The sequence below is a fragment of the Typopeltis vanoorti genome, chromosome 9 (genome assembly GCF_054136105.1).
Source record: "Typopeltis vanoorti isolate ZY-2024b chromosome 9, IOZ_Tvanoo_1.0, whole genome shotgun sequence".
NCBI classification, from domain to species: domain Eukaryota; kingdom Metazoa; phylum Arthropoda; class Arachnida; order Uropygi; family Thelyphonidae; genus Typopeltis; species Typopeltis vanoorti.
In genome coordinates this window covers 47,722,125-47,742,973 of record NC_143557.1, presented here as the reverse complement: position 1 = coordinate 47,742,973, position 20,849 = coordinate 47,722,125, and the positions used below count along the sequence as shown (strand labels likewise).

The window sequence follows — 20,849 nt, the reverse complement described above, 5'->3', positions numbered from 1 at the left end:
AATAAATCGAATATTATACAGAAAACCACAGTTGTTCCTTTCATAATTTTCATAATTGATGCTTTTTTTATATCATAAGAAAATAAGGGACAAAGCCAAATAACTGGGAGGAGACCTCCACATTGCCTTTCAGGAATGCGACCGGCGCTTCTGATCTAATGTCCAATCCTCAACTTCACGTAGTGTGCTCCATTAGTGGGTACTGAATGAATGAGGATGGACTGGCAATTTGGGACTTAGCCAAGAAAATTGTACTTTTTTATTGGCTTAAACCACAAATGCATATGATGGTGCAACACAATGAAATTTCATGCTGGCTGGGACGTCGTCTGGTTACAGAAAGTCTCCACTGTTTTCGTCAGGGAACCAGAGCAAACAGTGAAAAATCAGCTACTGTAACAAGTTCCAACTCATCATCTAGAAGAAGAAGAATAAACCCAACATCAGAAGAACTGAAGATAGGAACCATCAATATAAGGAGTATTAATGGAAAGGAAATCGAATTTGCAGAAGAAATGGAAAAGTACTACATGGACATAATTGGCATTATTGACAAAGAAGACAAAAACATTTGAGATATTACTAAATAAGTACAAGATGTTATTTTCAGGCACCAATGATCAGGAAGTAGTAGTGATAGCATTCAACGCTAAACATGAAGATAAACTTCTTGATTGAAAGGCAGTTTCAAGTACAATTATCTACCAAACTTCAAAATAGGGAAATGGTCAATGAAACTTATTTGTGCTTATGATCCCACAGAAGGTTCTTCTAAGGAAAAAGTAGAGGAATTTTTTTTGAGTCATTAGAACAGGCGGATGACATAAAGAAAATGGAAAAAGTGGATCTTGTTGGAGACCTGAGCAGGAGAGTAGGAAATGAATTCCACCAGACATAGAGGAACATTTAGGGAAAATTTGGAGAAAAGGGCAAAGCTAATAATAATGGTAAGTATTTACTGGATTCTGCTCAGGACACATACTAGTCATTACTAACACCATGTTTCAACATAAAGATGTGCACAAATTCACATGATAAGAAGACACAAGAAATAAGTAAAGCCTCATTGACTACATCACTGTTGATAGTGATATCATAATGCTGGTACAGGATACAAGAGCCTACAGAGAATTCAAAATTGAAAGTGACCGTTACTTAGAAGTAAGCAGAATAAAAATGTATATCACATTGAAAACAACAGTATGTAAGAAAGTTTTAAAAATAATTAAAGTTGGGCAGCTTTTACAGATAAATTGCAGATTCAACTGTGCAAACATTATTGAAAAAAAAAATTTGAAGCTGTTTGAAAACAAAAACCAAACCTTTGAGTCTCACTCGCAAACTCTGAAGAAGACACTGATTAAGCTAGGGAGGTATATGGTGATGTTGTCTGAAAGGATATAAAAATAAGAACAACATGAAAGAAGTTAAAGAAGCAGTCCTAAAAATGAAGAAAGCATACCAACAGTTCCTACCAAATAAGTCAGCAGATACCCTAAAAGAATATAGAGAAAAATACATGCTAAGCTATGTATAAAAGTAGCTAAATGAAAGTCATGGGAAGATTTTGATAAGAGCATGGAAAATAAATATCAGGAAGGTGGCAAAATGTTTTGGAGGCTATTGAAGATGAAGAAATTTAGAATAGGAGGAAAGAGTACTGTAAAAGAAACCAAAGATGATAAAGGTGACATAAAAACCGAAGATAAGGATATCCTAGATGTCTGGAGTAATTACTTTGAAAGACTGTTAAATGAACCAAACAGTGACAGAACTGTTATAGAAAATTTTGAAGACGAATGCAAAGAGGAGTATATATTAATCGTTGAGGTAGAAAAAGCCTGAAAAAGCCAAAAACTTGAAATGTGGAAAGACAGCTGGAGTAGATGATATTCGACCAGAAGTTCTTAAGTATGGAGGTATAAGAATATTTCAGAGGGCCTGGACAGAAGGTCAAATCCCCAATGATTGGGGTACAGCTCTCATAGTACCCATCTATAAAAAAAGGTAATAAAGCTGAATGTGAGAATTACAGAGGAATTTCTCGCAAGCATATTGAAAAGAGATTGAGAAAGATTGTGGAAGAGAAACTTGGAGAAGAGCAAGCATGTTTCAGGCCAAATAGAGGTTGTCAAGATCAGATTTTCACTTCAAGACAAATAGTTCTGAAATTGTGAAATATGACAATGATCTCTACTTCAGTTCTGTAGATCTGGAAAAGGCATATGGGAAGGTGCCCAGAGAAAAGCTTTTCAAAACACTGCAGTTATATGGGGTCAGTGCAGCATTATGCAGAGCAATCCTTAGTCTGTATTTAAGTTGTCAGTCAACAATCAGAATTGAAGGAAATACAGGAAGATGGTTTGATGTAAAATCAGAGGTAATACAAGGATGCACATTATCTCCACTCTTATTCATCATCTATATGGATCACATTATGAAAGAAAGTGACATTAGGCCTGATATTAGAATTGGAGATGTCAAACTTAACTCTTTGCTTTATGCAGATGATGTTGTACTCCTAAACACATGTAGTGCAAATCTCCCAAATTCTCTGACTAAATTGAATAACAGCTCTAACATGTTTGACATGAAAATCAGCAATAAATAGACAAAACTATGAAAATAGCTGCAACACAGAAAACATAAGCTGCATTCTGAATTGTAATCCTATAGAACAAGTAAAATATTTTAGCTATTTATGCACAGTTTTTAGTGAGGATGGCAGGTTAAATCTTAAATTCAACAGAATAAGTAAAGGTATTATGGTGAGTAGCGAGCTGAATAAATTTTTATGGAATAAGAGAAAAATTAGCCAAAACACCAAACTAGCAGTATAAAAGACCATGTTTAAACCAATTTTAAGTTATGGATTTGAGAGTTGCTCTAGAAATAAAGCACTTGATCAAAGACTAGAGATCACAGATATGAGGGTTCTGAGAAAAAGTAGGAGAGTGAACTGATGTCATCAATGGCAAAATTATATTAGAAAGGAATTTGATATTATTAATAATGTCATTATTAATATGCTAACTACTCGGCCTGGTTGGCTGAGTGGTTAGCGTATCCGTTATCCAGCCTAAAGGCTGCAGGTTCAAATCTCACCATGGGCTTGGATGTTTGCGATTGTCTGTGAAAATACTTGTGGTGGTGGTTGGTAGTAGATGGCGTTGGTGTGTTTATGGTTCATTGTGGTGGGGGAGACAGAGTTGTAGAGTAGATGCCCTCCTTCAACGAGTCTTTGGACTCCCTGGAGGTGTCAAGTAATACTAATATTCAAGAATGTATTAGCATGATAATCTAAGGTGGTATGGCCACTTAAATAGAATGGGTGAGAAAAGGTTAGCAAAATAGATATTTGTTGTCAAGATGGCAAGAAAGAGATTTAGAGGAAGACCAAGATCTAGTTGGAATGATTAAGTTAGAACTGCCTTAGAAGAACGAAATGTTAGATACAACAATATAGGAGTGCTTACAAGTAAATGACTAATTTGGAGGAAAATTGTGAATAGGAGATTAGTAGTAATGTAAAGTTAATCATGTAGTGCTGTTGTAGTAACCCGAATTCCCCTTGGGGGTATATATATATATCAGTACCCCCAAGGGGAATTCGATGATGATGAATTCAAAATCATGTGATATAAAATTTCTCATACATTTTGGCCTCAAATAAAATCTGATACATCATCAGGTTTAAAAATGCAGATTTTGTCAAGATTCACAATACTATATTTCACTTTTTTACCTCAGGTGATTTTCAAAAACAAGATAAATCCAAGATAATGATCTTTTAGGATTAGCAAGCTTTTCTTGGAAATAAACTTTATAAACTACTCATGACTTAAGTTTTTAATTGTATTAACAACACCAAACAATTTAATCAAAAGATGTTACTTATATTTCGCTGAATTTCAAATCAGCATCATCAGAGCACAACACACTTGTACACGCGACAGTGAGTAAGTAAAACAATAAAATTGCAGTGTATAAAATATCTAAAATCCTATTTATGGTGCCCTCTAATGTTACAAAAAATCATTACTGCTATGTGGGAGTTGCTCTTATGGAGGATGACAGTCTCCCAAATTTTTGGCAAATTAATACAACCATACTTGTTCAGGTTAGGAGAATTCTTCAAAGCCATTGCTGACTCAAAAATTAATCTTTCAGATCTGTAACAAATCTTAAATAGCACATTTGTTTTCTTTCATCTAATCCTGTGTGAAGGAGCATCCAGAGCATGGTCTGCCAGTCCTGACTTGCTATAGTAATAGTGGTGAATGTATTTTTTATGTTCTTCCAGGTGGATGTTAACTGATCTTCCTGTTTGTCCATAGTAGGCCAAGTACAGGGAACTTCATACACTCCTGGGTGTGCTAAAGGGTGAAGTTTATCCTTAGGCGAGCGGATCAGAGTTGCTAGTTTTACATGCAGTTTGAAAGTGATACGAAGGCCATGTTTCAGTACTTTAGCTATCTTTTCTGATGTACCTCTGACATAGGGAATAGAGATGGTCATGTTGTGTTCTTGTGTATTAGGGGAGGGAGGAAGGAGTAATGGGGCTGTGTAATATTTTATCTATTTTGTAGTGATTGTAACTGATGGCTAAGAATGTATGGCGTAGATATTTGAGTTCTGTGGTCAGAGTTGATCAGAAAAGATAAGCCAAAGTACTGATGAAAATGGCCTTCACACCACTTTTAAACAGCATGTAAAACTAGCAACTCTGATCCGCTCACCTAAGGATAAACTTCACCCTTTAGCACACCCAGGAGTGTATGAAGTTGCCTGTACTTGGCCTACTATGGACAAACAGGAAGATCAGTTAACATCTGCCTGGAAGAACATAGAGGGATAGAGGAAGAAGGATAGAGGATATCTGTGAATAAAGATGTGATGTCAAAACTGACCGTGATATCAGTTCTGTTTAAAACTAAATTTTGGATTAAAGATTTTGAAGGATGGAATGCTTTATATAAGAGGGGGTAAAGATTTAGCTTACTGTTTGACAGTTTAAAGGTAGGAAAAATCTCTATAAGATGGAGAGGATTATTAGACTAATGAAAAATTAATTATAGGTAAACTATCAGGCAGAAGGGGACTAAAGAGTTGAGTTTTTTTTTAAAACTAATTCTGTGAATCAAAATTTTACATATAGGAGTCTTTGGAATTAATAGGATCATAATCTAGAGATTTGTAAATATTGTGGTCTCTATACGATATGTCTATTTTTCAATTGTTGTATTCATCAGTATTGAGGACCACAGTAGTATTAACTTTATGCTCTTGTGATTATTATATTTTTGTCTTTGTACATTAGAGTATATAGAGTTAGTTGTTGGAGAGATTTCTTTTATTTAGCAAGGCTTAAGGATGTTGGCAGTATTTGGAGGCAGGTTGCAGGTGCTGCAGTCTACATGCAATACGAGTTCTAATATTGGAACTTGATGAGGTGCTACTACAAAGACTGCTTTAATTTTTTACTCTCTGGGATTAATGGTAGTACTGATTGATCTTTCCTCCTGGTTTACAATCTACACATCACTGTTGTAATGGTTATTTTAATTGTCCTTTTATTCTGCATGATGTACACTGCAGATTTACATTATTCCTCTTCTTTTCAGTTTGCACTGAAGATAGCCATGAAACATGGCTGAAAATTTTGCATCTCTTAACCAAGTTCTTTGTTTCATTTGACTGATTCATAAGACTGATTTATTATTTGTTGTAATTGTTTTGTCTCCTTTTGTTACATTTCCAAATTTAATTTCATTGTTCTAGGTCCTACTAGGGCCCACCAGCATAGAACCTGTGTTGGAACTGGTTCAGCATTTGGTCCTTTAACACCAAGTCCATTGGTACGTGCACCTGAGTTATCTCAAGCTGTAGGACAGGTAAGCGTAAGAATTGGTTTTTAGTGGAATAGAAAATTTGACATTCTGAATAGTTTTACTTGTATTGAATATATAATGTAAAACTGAAAGTCTGGCATTATCACATCTTTGAACCAAAATAATAATTATAATAATTAGAACAAAAAGTCCCTTAATGCATTACATTATACATATCCGCAAGAAGATGTGTTTTGCATTATGGGAGATGCTGAGATAGGAATGATGTTAGCTTGCTCCACCTTTGCAACGAGTTGCCCGGTGTTGTACTACCTTATCCCAGTCCTGAAGATACTTTCAGGTGCAAACGTTGTTTGCTCACATTTGGATAAAGGATTTAACTAAATTTATTATAACAAAAAGTCAGTTTTGATGTATTTTAAAGACTTTGTTCAAGATTTCCCTAAATGCCTTAGCGTTCAGGCTCAGTATCCATGGCCAAATTAAGTAGGGATGAAAAACTTGAGTTTAGGAGAGGAAAACCCTGCCACCTCCATATGCGATCTGCTAACTTAGCTTCAATTGTAAAGGTCTTTCATATCCTAAACAGGATTTAAGCTGAAGTCTTTCTGACCAATAAGCACCATATTTACCATATCAGCTATGAAGGCTTCTTGGCATATTTATGAGTTTCTAATACTGAGGCAGTACTGAAACAGCTTCTTTCTCACCTCATTAACCTGAATTAAGGTAGACATCTATAATGAACCAGGGGTCACTTATAATTCTTTCTATCATCATTTCCTAAAATGCTTGCCCAAGGAAAATTGTGACATACCAGCATAATGTATGATGTCATTATCAGTGTATATTTAACAATTTTCTCTGCATGATCTTCCATTATTTTTAGGTCTTTATTTGATCTGCTGTTATATTTTATCTTTATTTTATATCAGGGTTTCCCGAAGTGTGTTTGGTAAATCGTTCAACTTTATTTTATTTTATAGTATTTTGTAGTAGTACTGCCTATTTTATTTAGCAAATGCCATCGCTTAAACTATCTAAACTTTGCACTGCTTGAAAAACCTAAATAAATATTTTACATCACAGATAAAATTTGAGCAGGTATGTGATGCATGTCAAAATTATTCACCCAAGAAAATGGTAGGTACTGTAACATGAATTAAAAACATAGCCTCTCATATTAAACAGATGCATTGCTTTCTCTATACACTTGCAATGAAACAAATACTACAGGAATTAAAAGATATACTGAACATGATACCCAAAAGTAGACATTTTATAAATACATGACTGCTCTATTCCCTAATATTTACTGCATAAAAATGGAGAGAGTTTGCATAAAACATTGTTACATAATTTACTGGCTTTTATATACACATAGTACCTTTGTACTACTGGCAATGGACTAAGGATTTTTTTGTTGTATTTTTTATTAATTTTCTGTATACAGGAATACCTCGATTATCGCGATTCTCGATTTATCGCGGTTTATAATTTGATACCAAAATTCCAATTATTGCGCACCAAATTCGAATTATCGCGGCAGCGAGATGTAGCCCACTACATATGCAACCAGTTCGAGTCGCCACTCTCTAGATATCGCTCTCTTGTAGCGCTTCGTTTTTTCCAACGGCGCCTTCTCACCGCATACCAGTAACTATCCGCCCTTGCCTGAAGTACATGTGGATATTTATTTCTCTTGTTATTTAAACCTACAATGAATGCTAAAAGAAACAAGGATGATTTCAAGTCTACAGCTATCAAGAATAAATGTAGAGTGATCAGCTTAGAAGATAAGTTGCATATGATAAATAAGTATGAAGCAGGCATAACCAAAGCCAAAATTGCAAGAGAGTACGGTCTAAATGAATCAAACTGTTCACCATATTTTAGACCACACTGCAAACTCTAGGGCTTTGATCTAGGGCTAAAAGAAATTGAAAAAGGTGATGTTCAGAACATGCTTCAGTCACATGATAAGGAGCAGGATGATGAAGACCTAATTAACCTCGAGAGAGAGAACGTGCTTACGATGCTCAAATCGATGATAATGACGAACAAATTGACTTGGCACTGAAGGAATTTACCCTCAAAGAAATGGACGAAATGTTTAGAATTGCTGAAAATTTTAAAGAAAAAATCTTGAACGGCGATCCTAATCTCAAGCGATCACTGAAAGTTCATCAGGAAATTGAAAATTCCATCCGTTGCTACCGAGTTTTATACGAAGAAAAAATTCCACCAGACAACTCTACATCAATTTTTATCCAAGAAAGAATAATTGTATGTACTCCTTATATATAAATAAAGATTAAAGAATAATCTTGTTTTTCTTAATGAACCTTCATTTTTTACTTAACACGTTTAACACATTTCTTTTTTACTTGATATATAAAATTTAATTAATAGATTTGAAAAATCCTTGGCATTGATCACCCATTTTACACGCATTATTTATCCCGATTATCGCAGATTCGATTATTGCGGTATTTTTCGTGGCAACAATAATCGCGATAATCGAGGTATTCCTGTATATATTTTTTGTATTTTTGTTTATTTTTACATAGTTTCATAACTCTGCTTTAGACAGAAAACAGGGAACTTTTTCAAGTCACTTTAGACCTCCAGGGCAATGGTCTTCTCACATTGGTGATGAAATTCACCTCTCACCTAAAGACAATCATAATCACAACCATGGCAGGATTTGAACCCAAAGTCTATTGATTGGAGAACAGATGCACTAACCACTCCACTAAACAGACTTTTATTCTTAAATTTAAATTTAATAAAGAACTTCTTGATTGGTAGGCAGTTTCAAGTCACTTTATGGGCAAATTTTAAGATGGGGACAATGAAACATGTTTAAGCCTATGGTCCCACAGCAAGTTTTCCTAAGGAAGAATGGATGAATTTTTCAAGTCATTAGAGAAAGTAGCTTACATAAAGAAAGCAGGATAGCAGGTATTTACTAAAATAAAGCCCAAATAAAATAGAGCCCAAAGGTCTCACTTTGGTTATGCAAAATTTATAAAAATCAAGTGGATATTAAATCCAGCATTATTTCAAAGCCGAATACAGAAACTATAAAAATTTCGTATGAAATTTGACTAGAGAGCTTACGGGAATACACTCACAAGTTGCCCTAGCCGGACCTTATTTAAATCAGAATGACTATCTTTCTGTTGCCAAGATTTGGGAGAGAGTCTTAATCCTCATAAATGACAAGCAAATAGTTTTCTTCCCCAGTTTAATTATTATTTTTTTCAATTAAAATTTTATTTTATTTAGAATTACTTAATTTTAAATTTTGGCCTTAATTGTAATCTAATTTTATTGTAACTAGAGCCTCTGTAGCTTAGTTGGTATAGACAAAGCCCTTTAGTCAGAAAGACCCGAGTTCAATTCCTGTCCCTGATGTGAGGAACCTTTATCTGGTCTCTTTTGACTAAAGGTAAGTTAGCTAGTCTCACATGGAAGTAGAGGGTTTTTTCACCTGGAAACTCGGATTTTTCGTCCTTCAGAATAGGCAAACTGGCCTGCTAACACATACGGATCTACAGTCTTAAAATAATACTTAATTCCTCATTAGGAGGGCTCAACCAATCCTAAGGAATGGGGGAGGGGGACCCATATGAATAAAAAAATTGTAACGACTTACTAGGTGGGCATCAGCACATGGCTCAGCTCTGTAAATAGGAATAACATTCTTTGTTGTATCTTCACTTTGTAATTATGCTGATGCATTGATGACTACCAGTTAGTTTCTGGTTGATGAAAATATTAAAAAGCATAGAGAGAATGGGCATCCTTGTATAACTCCTTGTTTGATTTCAAGTTTTTTAGTTGTCATATTTTTATATTGAATTACTGTGCTTATATACTGATAGCAGTTTGGAACAAATCTTTGTATTTCAAAGGCTATGTTTTTATTTGTTAATATTTAGATATGTTTTTCTTTATTAATGGAATGAAATGTTTGTTTAAAATCCAGAAAACAGCAATAAATGTCTTTCTCTCTTCTCCCATGCAATTTCAGCCCGACTATGCAAAGATACAGTCAATTGACCATATCTTTACTCTTCTTTTATCTGTTTTTTTGTAAGCCAGCTGTTTGTAAATGTTATTTAGACAATTCTGTATTATTTTGGCAAAGATCACAGAGTTTAAAATTAGCAAAGAAGTAATTAGTAATTAGTTTATAATTACACAGGCCTGTGATGGCAAAGTTGTCTGAGAAGTAATAATTGATTCTTATAGATTTTTAGGTGCTGAGTTCAGAAAAACCCTAATAAAAAAATTCCATTACCCACCAATTTTACCCAGTTTCTAATTTTATCGTTTTTATTAGGATTTAAAATTCAGCGCATTGGTATTTATTTTCATTTTTCTTTATTTACCGCTAATTAGTTGTATAAGTGCTTTTTTGAAGTGCCTTTTTATGGTAAATAAAGAAATTTCCACGAAACTTCTCATTTTTAATTTTAAGATAGGAGAGGGAGAAATGCAAATAAAAGTGTAGGTGGCCACTTTGAATCTGATTCGCCGAGATAATGGATGACTCTCCTATTGTCACAGACACATTTTCTTGTGTGATTTTTTAGTTGAACTTTAGTCGTTGACTACTAAGGTTATCATATTTCTGAAAGGTGGCATATTTTCTAAGAAGAAAGAGATAAAGAGGAACCTTTATCTGGTCTCTTTTGACTAAAGGTGAATTAGCCGGTCTCATAGAGAGGTAGGGTTTTTTTCACCTGTAGACTCGGGTTTTTCGTCCCCAAGAACAGGCAAACCGTGAACACAGGCATCTACAGGCAGGCCAACCACCCTATCCTCAAGACGGTTGCGGTTGTGAAGGCTACAGCTGAAAACCTCAATGGTTCGTGAAAAGCTTAAGACAAGACATGATACAGATAACACAGACCCGCAAAATTCTAGTCACGAAAAGTTGTCTGGAAACTATTAACTGTTTCTAATTTATTTTTGACTGCTGATTTCAAATATCTCTATCATTTTTTTCTATCGTGTAAGGATTTTTCACAAAATGGATTTCAATATTACAGTAAAATAGCTTTAAAACGCATTATATTAAGTAAAATAACAGTATTTAAAATTTTTTGTAAACATTTTTGGAATGAAAGTATTTGAAAAAAATTTTTTAATTAAAGATAATCTTTAGTGCATACTTTATATTTCTTTGTGGTATCTTTTTCCTTCAAAGCTTCTTTGTAAACTTTTTCTGTGAAATTCTTTTCTCGTCTCGTCTCTGTGCAATCCAGCAATAGTCCGCCATCATGTTGACATTCCACCTGCCCTGATACCCTCTTTCATCTCCTTGATGTCTTGGTGGAATTGCTCTCCTTGCTCTTCGCTGACAATTCTCAAATTCTCAGGAAAGTAATTTAAATGAGACTTGAGAATGTGCACTTTTAAGCTCATGGAGCATCCCAAATCCTTGAATTTCTGTAGCATGTCTTCCACAATCATTTTATAGTTGGGGTGGGGTCCTTGTGATTTCCTAAAAATTTCGTCACCACCTCTTTCAAAACTTTCTACGCTTCTTTTTCAACAGTTGCCATTTTTTATTCAAATAGTTTATCCTTCATAAGTTTCCTGATGTCTGGACTGATAAAAAAAAAATACCTTCTTTCAATTTTGCTGTAGATAATCCTGGAAATTTAAAACACTCTCCTTCTTTCGACAAAGCCTTGACATATTACTTCATCAATCCCAGCTTTATGTGAAGCAGGTGTAAAAGGATTTTTTCCTGAGCAACCAAAGTTTCGTGTAACACATTTTTACTTCCAGGTTCTAATGTGACTCTTTCTGGCAATTCCTTCTTGATCCAATGTTGCTCTTGATCTCGGCTGTCAGACTCACACAAAAAGCACGGGTGTTTGGTGTATTCTCTTTGTTGTCCTAAAATCATAGATATGACTTTGATTGTCCATCCATGATCATTGTACTTAAGTTTGCTGAGAATGAATGCTAAATTTTCGTATTGTTCTTTCAAATGCACAGAATGTGCTATTGTTACTGAACCATGCTTATTGTAATTATGGAGAAGCACAGCTTTGAGGCTTCTTTTTGAGGAATCGATAAACCACCTCCAATTGATGACTTCATATTTTACATTGAATTTGCTTATCAGTCCAGGAAAATCGCTACAGTAAACTAAATCACTTTCTTCTGAAAAGTAAGGAAGAAAATCTCTTTCTCTATATCTAAACCATGAGAAAGCAGTGCCAGGGACTAACAAATTATTTTCGTTTATTCTCGAGCCCAGCAGTTCTGCAGATTCCTTAGGAAGACTCAAATCTCTGACCAAGTCATTTAAATTGGTCTGTGAAAAAAATTTAGGTGGGGCACTATCTTTGTATTCGTCATCATTGAAATCTTCAACTTCTTTGTTTGAATCACTGCTGAGTGATTCTTCTAAAATTTGTGGAGGTGTTGGCACGGGTATTTCAGGACCATGTTCCACTGGGCACATTTCAGACGGTAAATTAGGATGGGAAATGTCTTTTTTATTTTTTACATTAAAATCTTGAACATTCAAAGAACAGAAGTAACAGTCATCGGTATGGTTGCGGGGTTCCCGCCATACCATGGGAATTCCAAATCACAAAGATTTTTGTTCTCCCTTTGACCACCTTCTAAGTTATTCTACACAAATAGAACATACTATATGCAGCGCCCATGGCTTATCTAAGTCACCAAGTTTCATCCCAAAATACGCATAGTACACTTTTTCAAATCTGTAATATTTCTTTGTTGTTTTTTTACGACTAACTCCCTGCATATGTAGCAGAAAATGTTAGGTGAATTTTTGCAACCTCTTGAAGCCATTACAAACACCACTAAAAGCATAGTTAAACAAATTTTAATGAATGACATTATCTTTGTCTTCAACACTATTACACGACACTACGTAAAAACATTAAAAAAAAATGCAAACACATTAAATTAAATCTTCACACTAACTTAGAAAATATACCACCTTTCAGAAATATGATAACCTTAGTAGTCAGTGACTAAAGATCAACTAAAGAATCACACAAGAAAATGTCTGTGACAACAGGAAAGTCATCCATTATCTCGGCGAATCAGATTCAAAGTAGCCACCTGCACTTTTATCTGCATTCCTCCCTCCGTCTCCTATCTTAAGAATGAGAAGTTTTGTGGAAATTTATTTACCATAAAAAGCACTTAAAAAAAAAGCACTTATACAACTAATTAGCTGTAAATAAAGGAAAATTAAAATAAATACCAGTGCACTGAATTTAAATCCAAATACTACTAATAAAAATGATAAAATTCGAAATTGAGTAAAATTGGTAGGTGATAGAATTTTTTTACTTTTTTTTTGAACTCGGCACCTAAAAATCTATAAGAATCAATTATTACTTCTCAGACAACTTTTTCATCACAGGCCTGTGTAATTTTATTGAATTGGGTTGACATTCACATAACTTATATAATTTGATTCCCTAGAGTGACTTAGAAAATTATATCCATTTTTTTGAGTTACATTAAGGTTTTTCACAAATCAAAAAAAAAAAAAAAAAAAAAAGGAAAATAAAAATGTGTGTGTGTGCATAAGGCAATTCGTTGTTTTTTTTTTTCTTCTTGTGATGCACTTGTAATCTCTCTCTCTTTAAAGCTAAAAGTGATCTCTATCATGCTGATTTTCAGTATTCTTTTTACTTTTTGAAGAAATTAATCTTTGAGCACATATTGCCATCTAAATTTTCCAATTTTTTGAGCATAATTTTAGTTATACTTCTCAAATTTGGATCCACCCTATATATATTGTAATATATTTTTATAATCAGCCCATACTTCTATTTCCTTTGTGATCATCATAAGTCTTTTAAACTGTTTAATTTCTTGTCCCTGGTCTCACAGAAATATCTTCTTTGTTCTTCTTGAGACTTGTAACAAAGATACCTAAAACATTCCCAGTTCGGCTACTTGTATATAGAAATTTACTTCCAATTGAATTACCTTAGTATCCCATAATGCACAGCATATTCCCTTTTAAAACATGTATAATGCATTTTTTATGGGAATGGTCACAACTCAGACTGATTCGGACCTTTTTTTGAGATATCATCACTGGTCAACCTGTATAGATACCAAAATCTAAATCAATGGCAGAAGTCATATTACTATATACAAGTAGCAAAATGGTGTATCGTAATATTGTTTTAATACTTTTGATTAGAGATGGTTTCAGCAGGGTGTTTTCTCTCTGGAAATGTAAATTATTAAAAAGAAATTCATTTTTAATCCTTATTTTTACCAAAGTGTGAGCAGAGAAGATTTCTTGAAAGTTTAAGAAATCTTCTTATTAAAGAAGATTTCTTGTATATACTGGAAAATGACTTCACATTAAATTGCCTTATTATTCTACAATGCATAATACACCATTCTTGTTTAATGCCATTACAACTTCATTAATCACCATATCAGCCATGATATGTTTACATGTCAATCAAAATGGATGAGAAGTATCATGGAAATTAAAATAACATTAGAATAACATTAAATATAATATGGATATGGAGCATAAAATGCCTGATATATTTCATCCATTAACACGGCCAGTTGAGTGAAACAGAAAAGAACTTTATTCAGCTCCTCCATTAAACTTTTACAGATATTATTATTATTATATGACACCTCCAGGGAGTCCAAAGACTCATCGAGGGAGAGTGTGCCAAAAGCATCGAACAATTGGTCCCCTTCCAACTACTAAACACGCTCAAACTTAGTTAACTGAGCCATTAGTAGCAGAGGCTCTACCAATTGACCATCTGGGAAAACTCCCATGTTACTCCTCTTAACAAACTATTATATTTACGGCTATTTTGCCTGCTTCTGTTTAGGAGTGCCCCTGTTTAAATGTCATTGGCATTTTACTCTCGGATTTTTAGGGCATTGTAGATGTATATTTACCAATAAATATATGTAGCATAAAGGAAGAGAAATTTACACATACTCTGGGTGTTGTGGCTTTTCTTCTTTCTGCGATGTCCAAACTACTGTGTGTGTTTTTTTTTTTGGGGGGGGGTAGGCAATGTGGGAGAATTAAAATAGAAATGGGAAAAAAATGGGTTTTTTGAATAATATGTATATATATACACACATATATATTATATTATTAGGGATGGGTGGAGCTTTTTTTATATTTATATAGGGTGGGAAAGGGTGAAAGGGGTTGAAAACAGCAACTGATTTCCTCTTCTCCCCCTCTAAAAATCAGTTGCTGTTTTCAACCCCTTTCACCCTATCCCACCCTATATAAATATAAAAAAAAGGCTCCGCCCATCCCTAATAATATAATATATATATGTGTATATATATATATATTGTTGAAATTAGGATTTACTCGGGATGTATACATTTATAAAAATAAATTTAACTGACTAGAACCCGAGAAAGTATAACAAAAACCTTTAATACATCACAACTAGTTTCATCGGTGATCCGACTTCTTCAGGTGAGAAATAAAAAATAAAAACATAAGACATAAAATAACACGGTAAAAAATGAACTTTACAGCTTAATAAAAAGCAGAATAATAACAGTCATATTTGAATAGGTGACCGCGTGCTACCGTTGGCATGAGTAGAATGTGTGCGACAGCTAACATTCTACTCATGCCAACGGTAGCACGCGGTCACCTATTCAAATATGACTGTTATTATTCTGCTTTTTATTAAGCTGTAAAGTTCATTTTTTACCGTGTTATTTTATGTCTTATGTTTTTATTTCTCACCTGAAGAAGTCGGATCACCGATGAAACTAGTTGTGATGTATTAAAGGTTTTTGTTATACTTTCTCGGGTTCTAGTCAGTTAAATTTATTTTTATAAATATATATATATATATATATATTATTCAAAAAACCCGGGTTTTTTCCATTTTTATTTTAATTCTCCCACATTGCCTCCCCCCCCCCCCCCCACAGTAGTTTGGACATTGCAGAAAGAAGAAAAGCCACAACACCCAGAAAAAGGTATGTGTAAATTTCTCTTCCTTTATGCTACATATATTTATTGGTAAATATACATCTACAATGCCCTAAAAATCCGTGAGTAAAAAGCCAATGACATTTTTACAGATAATATTTCTTGAGGCTGGAATGAAGATTTTTCTCTTTGATCTGCTCTCTCTCTCTCTCTTTTAAACCTAGTGCTGGTTATGGATTCTGCCACTCCATTCACAGTACACAAAGAAAATTTGTAACCTGGATATCATTATTATTACTGACACATCAAGGGAGGTCACCTACTCTACAGCTCTTTGTCTCCACCACTCAATTCACCAACTACACCAATGCCATCTACTGCCCACCACCACTACTAGTATTTTTCACAGACAACCACAAACATCCATGCCCATGGCACGATTTGAACCCGCAGCCTTTTGGCTGGTGAGTGGATATGCTAACTACTTGGCCAACCAGGTCGGCACATTTCTGCAGAATTTTTAAATCTAACTGAAAATTTCAATGTGAAAAATAAATAAATAAATATATTAAAAAATAATAAAGGAACAACAAGAAAAAAAAAAACTTGCCCATCCATAGTATTAATGTATTTTAGGTTTCCAATCCTTTATTGATGTACACAAAGAAAATTGTTAATAGGAAGTTAGTAATAATGCAGATTTAATTATGTGCATAATACCCTGTTTACTTTTAGTGCTTCATAAATGTAAATAACTCTTCTGGGAAGAAAGGAAAATACAAATAAGGCAGGGTGAGAATAAATGTAATGGTTCTTCGAGTTGTTTTTTTGTGAGATTGGGATAAACAGAACAGTAAAAATATCTAACGGGGCCCTATACTCCCAATGGAGTGAAGAGGAAATGAGTAAGTAATAAATATCTAATAGAATGTTATGATAAGTCTGAGAATATAGAGAACAAAGAAAAAACTAGTTGAGCAATTAAGACACTATATTTCACAATACTTCATGATAGTATCGTGAAGGTTTAAATGTTGGATTTGTAATTGTTCAGGGAATGTGAATGAGATATCAGCATTATCAGTAGGTGAAAGTGATCATGAAGTACTACTGACTTGGGAAGTTGCCAAGCACAGAAAGGTTTCATTTAGAAAGGCATATGAGGACCCGTAAGGGATGTTGCCAGAGGCCATCATCTCTTACAGTTCCACATACTGTATATGTGGAAGAAATAGATAATTAATGTTATTATGGCAGTTTCAGATATTTTAGAATTCGTTGAACAGAATCAGCATTTCAACTCAACAATTGTTGGCTTGCCTTTATCGTTGAGTCACGTGATCTTTTGTTAATACCACACCACTCTTATGCATAGACAGAAGCAATCAGTAGAGGAAATGTGGAAGTGAGGCCATTGACTTCTTCTCAATCTTGGATTGCTTGGGGTGGATTAAGATACCATGATTAGAACTGGGGTGCAATCGGATTTTGAGAGCTTCGGGCATGATTTCGCCAAAAATAATTCATTTAATTAAGAAGAATTGTCACTTAAAGATTCAAATACATGGTATGATGAAGTGAGCAGCTGATCATGTAAATAACGATAATTAAATTTACATGCATTCATTTTATAAATAATGTGAGCAATTATAAATTATAATGAATACCGAGGATTTAATTATAAATGTCAGTTTCGTTTTTTCCTGAAAAACTTTAGTTTCCAAAAATCCCCACATATATCTCGCACCACGATTTTTAACTTTAATTTTGGGAAAAAAAGTGCGAGTTATATTCGAGTAAATACGGTACATGAGCATGACATACATGTAGTGCTGTAACGAGGGTATGAAGCGCCTGTGACAAGTATCTAACTTGAGTGCCCCAACCCAAAAATGACAAAAAAAATTTTAATATTTAAATGTAACAAGTTAAATTTTACTAAATGCAATATGTTCAATACTTACTATTAACTCCATCAAAATGAGTTGCCTGTAAATCCAATTATGTATTTGTCATAAATAAATAATCTATTAAATAAGAACAAATTTTTATTCATATTCAATGACAAATAAATTAAAGAAATACATGATATAGGTATGATATAAAATAATATAATAAAAACATAAATAAGTTCAGCATATTTTATAAAGAACTTTTTCTAGCTTTTTCATTTGCAAACACATCTATTATATAGTCATAATTTAATGTTTTTGCAATATCTTTTTCAATTGATATTATAGACATGTTTGTCAATCGCTCTTGTCCAATAGAAGAACGAAGGTAAGATTTTACAATTTTCAATTTGCTAAACGAACATTCGCAGGAAGCTGTTGTTACAGGCATTGTTATGAAAATCCTTAATGCTATGTCTAGCTTTGGATACGTGTTTTGTAATGAGAGTTCGTAATTTTTTTGAAAAGCGTCCACATCGCCTAAATTTTCAAAAACTTCCACTTGATATTTGAAACTCTCAATTTCACATACAAATTCTGGAGCATCTACGTCATCTGAGATCATCTAGCTGCATAATTTTTTAAAGTAAAAAAAAAAACTGAAGTCGTTTGCGACCTCTTGTAAAGCAGTAAATCTATCATTGAGTTGTATGAGTATTAGATCTAAAACTTCACACATTTCTTTTTTTATTAATGCAGTTTCATTCATGGCAAACAAATCATCAGTAGCTTTCTCACCTGGCATATTTTTTATTTTGCACTGTCTCTTTTCTGGAATGTAAGTTTCAATATTTATTGTTTCGGCTAAACTTTTTGCCGAATTGTGAAGCAAATCGAAAAATTCATTTCGGTATACTGTTGAATTTCATTTTTTTAGAGCTTTTATCATTTTCGACTGTGGTTTTTTTTCTTGTAAAAGTAAATTTACTTTATTTATCTTTCTTAATATTATATCCCAAAATATTAATAGTACAACAAAATTAAATTTTGTTAATAATTTTAGCAACATTCGAACATTTGTTACAGTCTACTGCACTTGTCTTTGTCCATCACACATTTCATTAAGAAGTTGTATTATTAAAGGCATTTGATTTCGTAAGGCTTTTACCTCGTTAGCTTTCGCGGACCACCTCGTGTCACTTAAATTTTTAAGACGAACAGATAATTTTTCTTTTAAAAGATCCCATCTACTAGTAGAATTTACAAAAAAGTTAAATTGTTGAATTGCTCCAAAACATGATTTCATTTGAGATGTTTGTGCATCATGAATGCTTATTAAATTAAGGCTGTGAGCAGTGCATGGAACAAACCTCGCCATATTGTTTAAACGTAATATCCTTGCTTGTACCCCTCTTGTATTTACCTGCCATATTCGCTCTATTATCATATGACTGTCTTTATATTTCTAATATTTAATTCGTCTGATATTAACGTTTTTTTGATGTCATTCGCCATTTTTTTCATGTGTCCTAACAATGGACACATGAAAAATGTGTCCATTGTTAGGACCAAATCTATGAAGGTTTCTTCGTGTTAGGATCAATGTTAACATAGCGCAAAATTTGAGTTACCTGTTCCTGGTGAGAAGTGTCAGGTGTGCTATCAAATAAAATAGAAAAATATTTTGTTTTTTGAATATTTGAAATAATATGCTGTCTAATTAGAAGCAACTATATTAATTATATCATTTTGTATTATAGGAGAGAAATAATTAACTTGATTTTTCTTATGACTTTCAATATGTTGTGCAATAATAGGATCATAATGACTAATTAAGTCTATCGTATTCAAAAATTTTCCACATTCGGGATGACCAATTTTTTCACAAGTTCCTCTGAAAGCATCATCATTTTTTTATGCAGTGCAGAATGGCATCCAAAATAACTTTTAAAATATGCCTCCATTTTTCTTTTTCTTTTAAAATTGCTTATTGTAATCGATCGTCTATAAAACCACCTTTCTTAGTTTTTGATTCGAAAGTTTTTTTTCCATTCGACGTAATTTTTTTTTATGATATAATGAATTTTCATGACGTGGTAATATAGGATTCAAATCTCTGCCAGTCTCGAAACTCTGCAGTTGTCCATACATTCTGATTTTTTCCAAAAAGAATACATGGCAAACAGAACAGTGCATCTTTTCGCTTGCAATATATTAACCAATTTCTGAGTACTTGTTCTCCGTTTGACATGGTTTTTACAAACCATTTTTTATCAAAATGCCTATTTTCTGTATCAAGATAAACACTTATATTATCACACAACTTGGGTCCATGTCAAACAAATATTTGTATGTTACTATTGGTTATGTGCCATGTTGTGGGATCATTAAAATATATTATTTTTGCATTATTAATATTTTTTAATTTTACCATATAATTGTCATTATTACATTGCTTCTCGATTTCTTGGTTTTGATGTTCGATTGTACATTTCTCTTCTGTTTCAATTTCACATGACTACTTGTAGAAGGCAGATTTAATTCAGTTGTTAAGCTTGAATGAACTAGAGGTGTAGATGATTTTTTAATAAAAATATCAATTGGAGTTATATTTTCAATCTTCTGTTCTCTTATTTTTTTAAACTGTGCACCGGAAGATTTTTTGGTGGCATATTACCCTAGAAGTGTTTTTTAATTTAAATTGATGTTTTTATTAATATAATTATTTATAGTACTTACTCAGTATGCCAATGTGTTGTATATAAACAAAATTATCTATCTTTTCAAGTATGCTTTGTTCCACAAAATAGCGAAAATATCTAACAATAATTACGACACAGCTACAACACAACTGATCTTATGAATGACAACAAGACTAATAATAATTACACGATTTTTGAAATTCTCTTATCTACAAAAAGTAGAGATGAATGGAAATATTGAGGGTGGAAAGATGGTGATTTTTATTGGATCCTGGGTTTGATGGGTGTAAATAAGGGCTGGCGAATAATTTTTGTGAGTGGGTCAGGAAACGATGGATTCAGGTAGATGGAATGATATCGAAGGAGGTAATAAAGGGATTAAAATTATAATATGGAAGGTAATAAACTTGGGATGGGCAGATAGACA

At 33.3% G+C, this 20,849-nt stretch overlaps 1 protein-coding gene across 3 annotated transcripts in view; it reads left to right on the top strand.

The window, feature by feature from the left end:
* The window catches only part of LOC150103019 (casein kinase I-like), a 282,371-nt gene that overhangs the window by 250,006 nt on the left and 11,516 nt on the right, over nt 1-20,849 (top strand). For 2 of the 3 annotated variants that reach the window (XM_090398511.1, XM_090398509.1), the window contains exon 8: nt 5,782-5,894. In XM_090398511.1, coding sequence (XP_090254637.1) covers nt 5,782-5,894 — 113 coding nt within the window. Of the gene's footprint in view, nt 1-5,781; nt 5,895-18,068; nt 18,109-20,849 lie in introns of all 3 variants that reach the window. The other variant, XM_090398510.1, reaches the window with a different exon arrangement.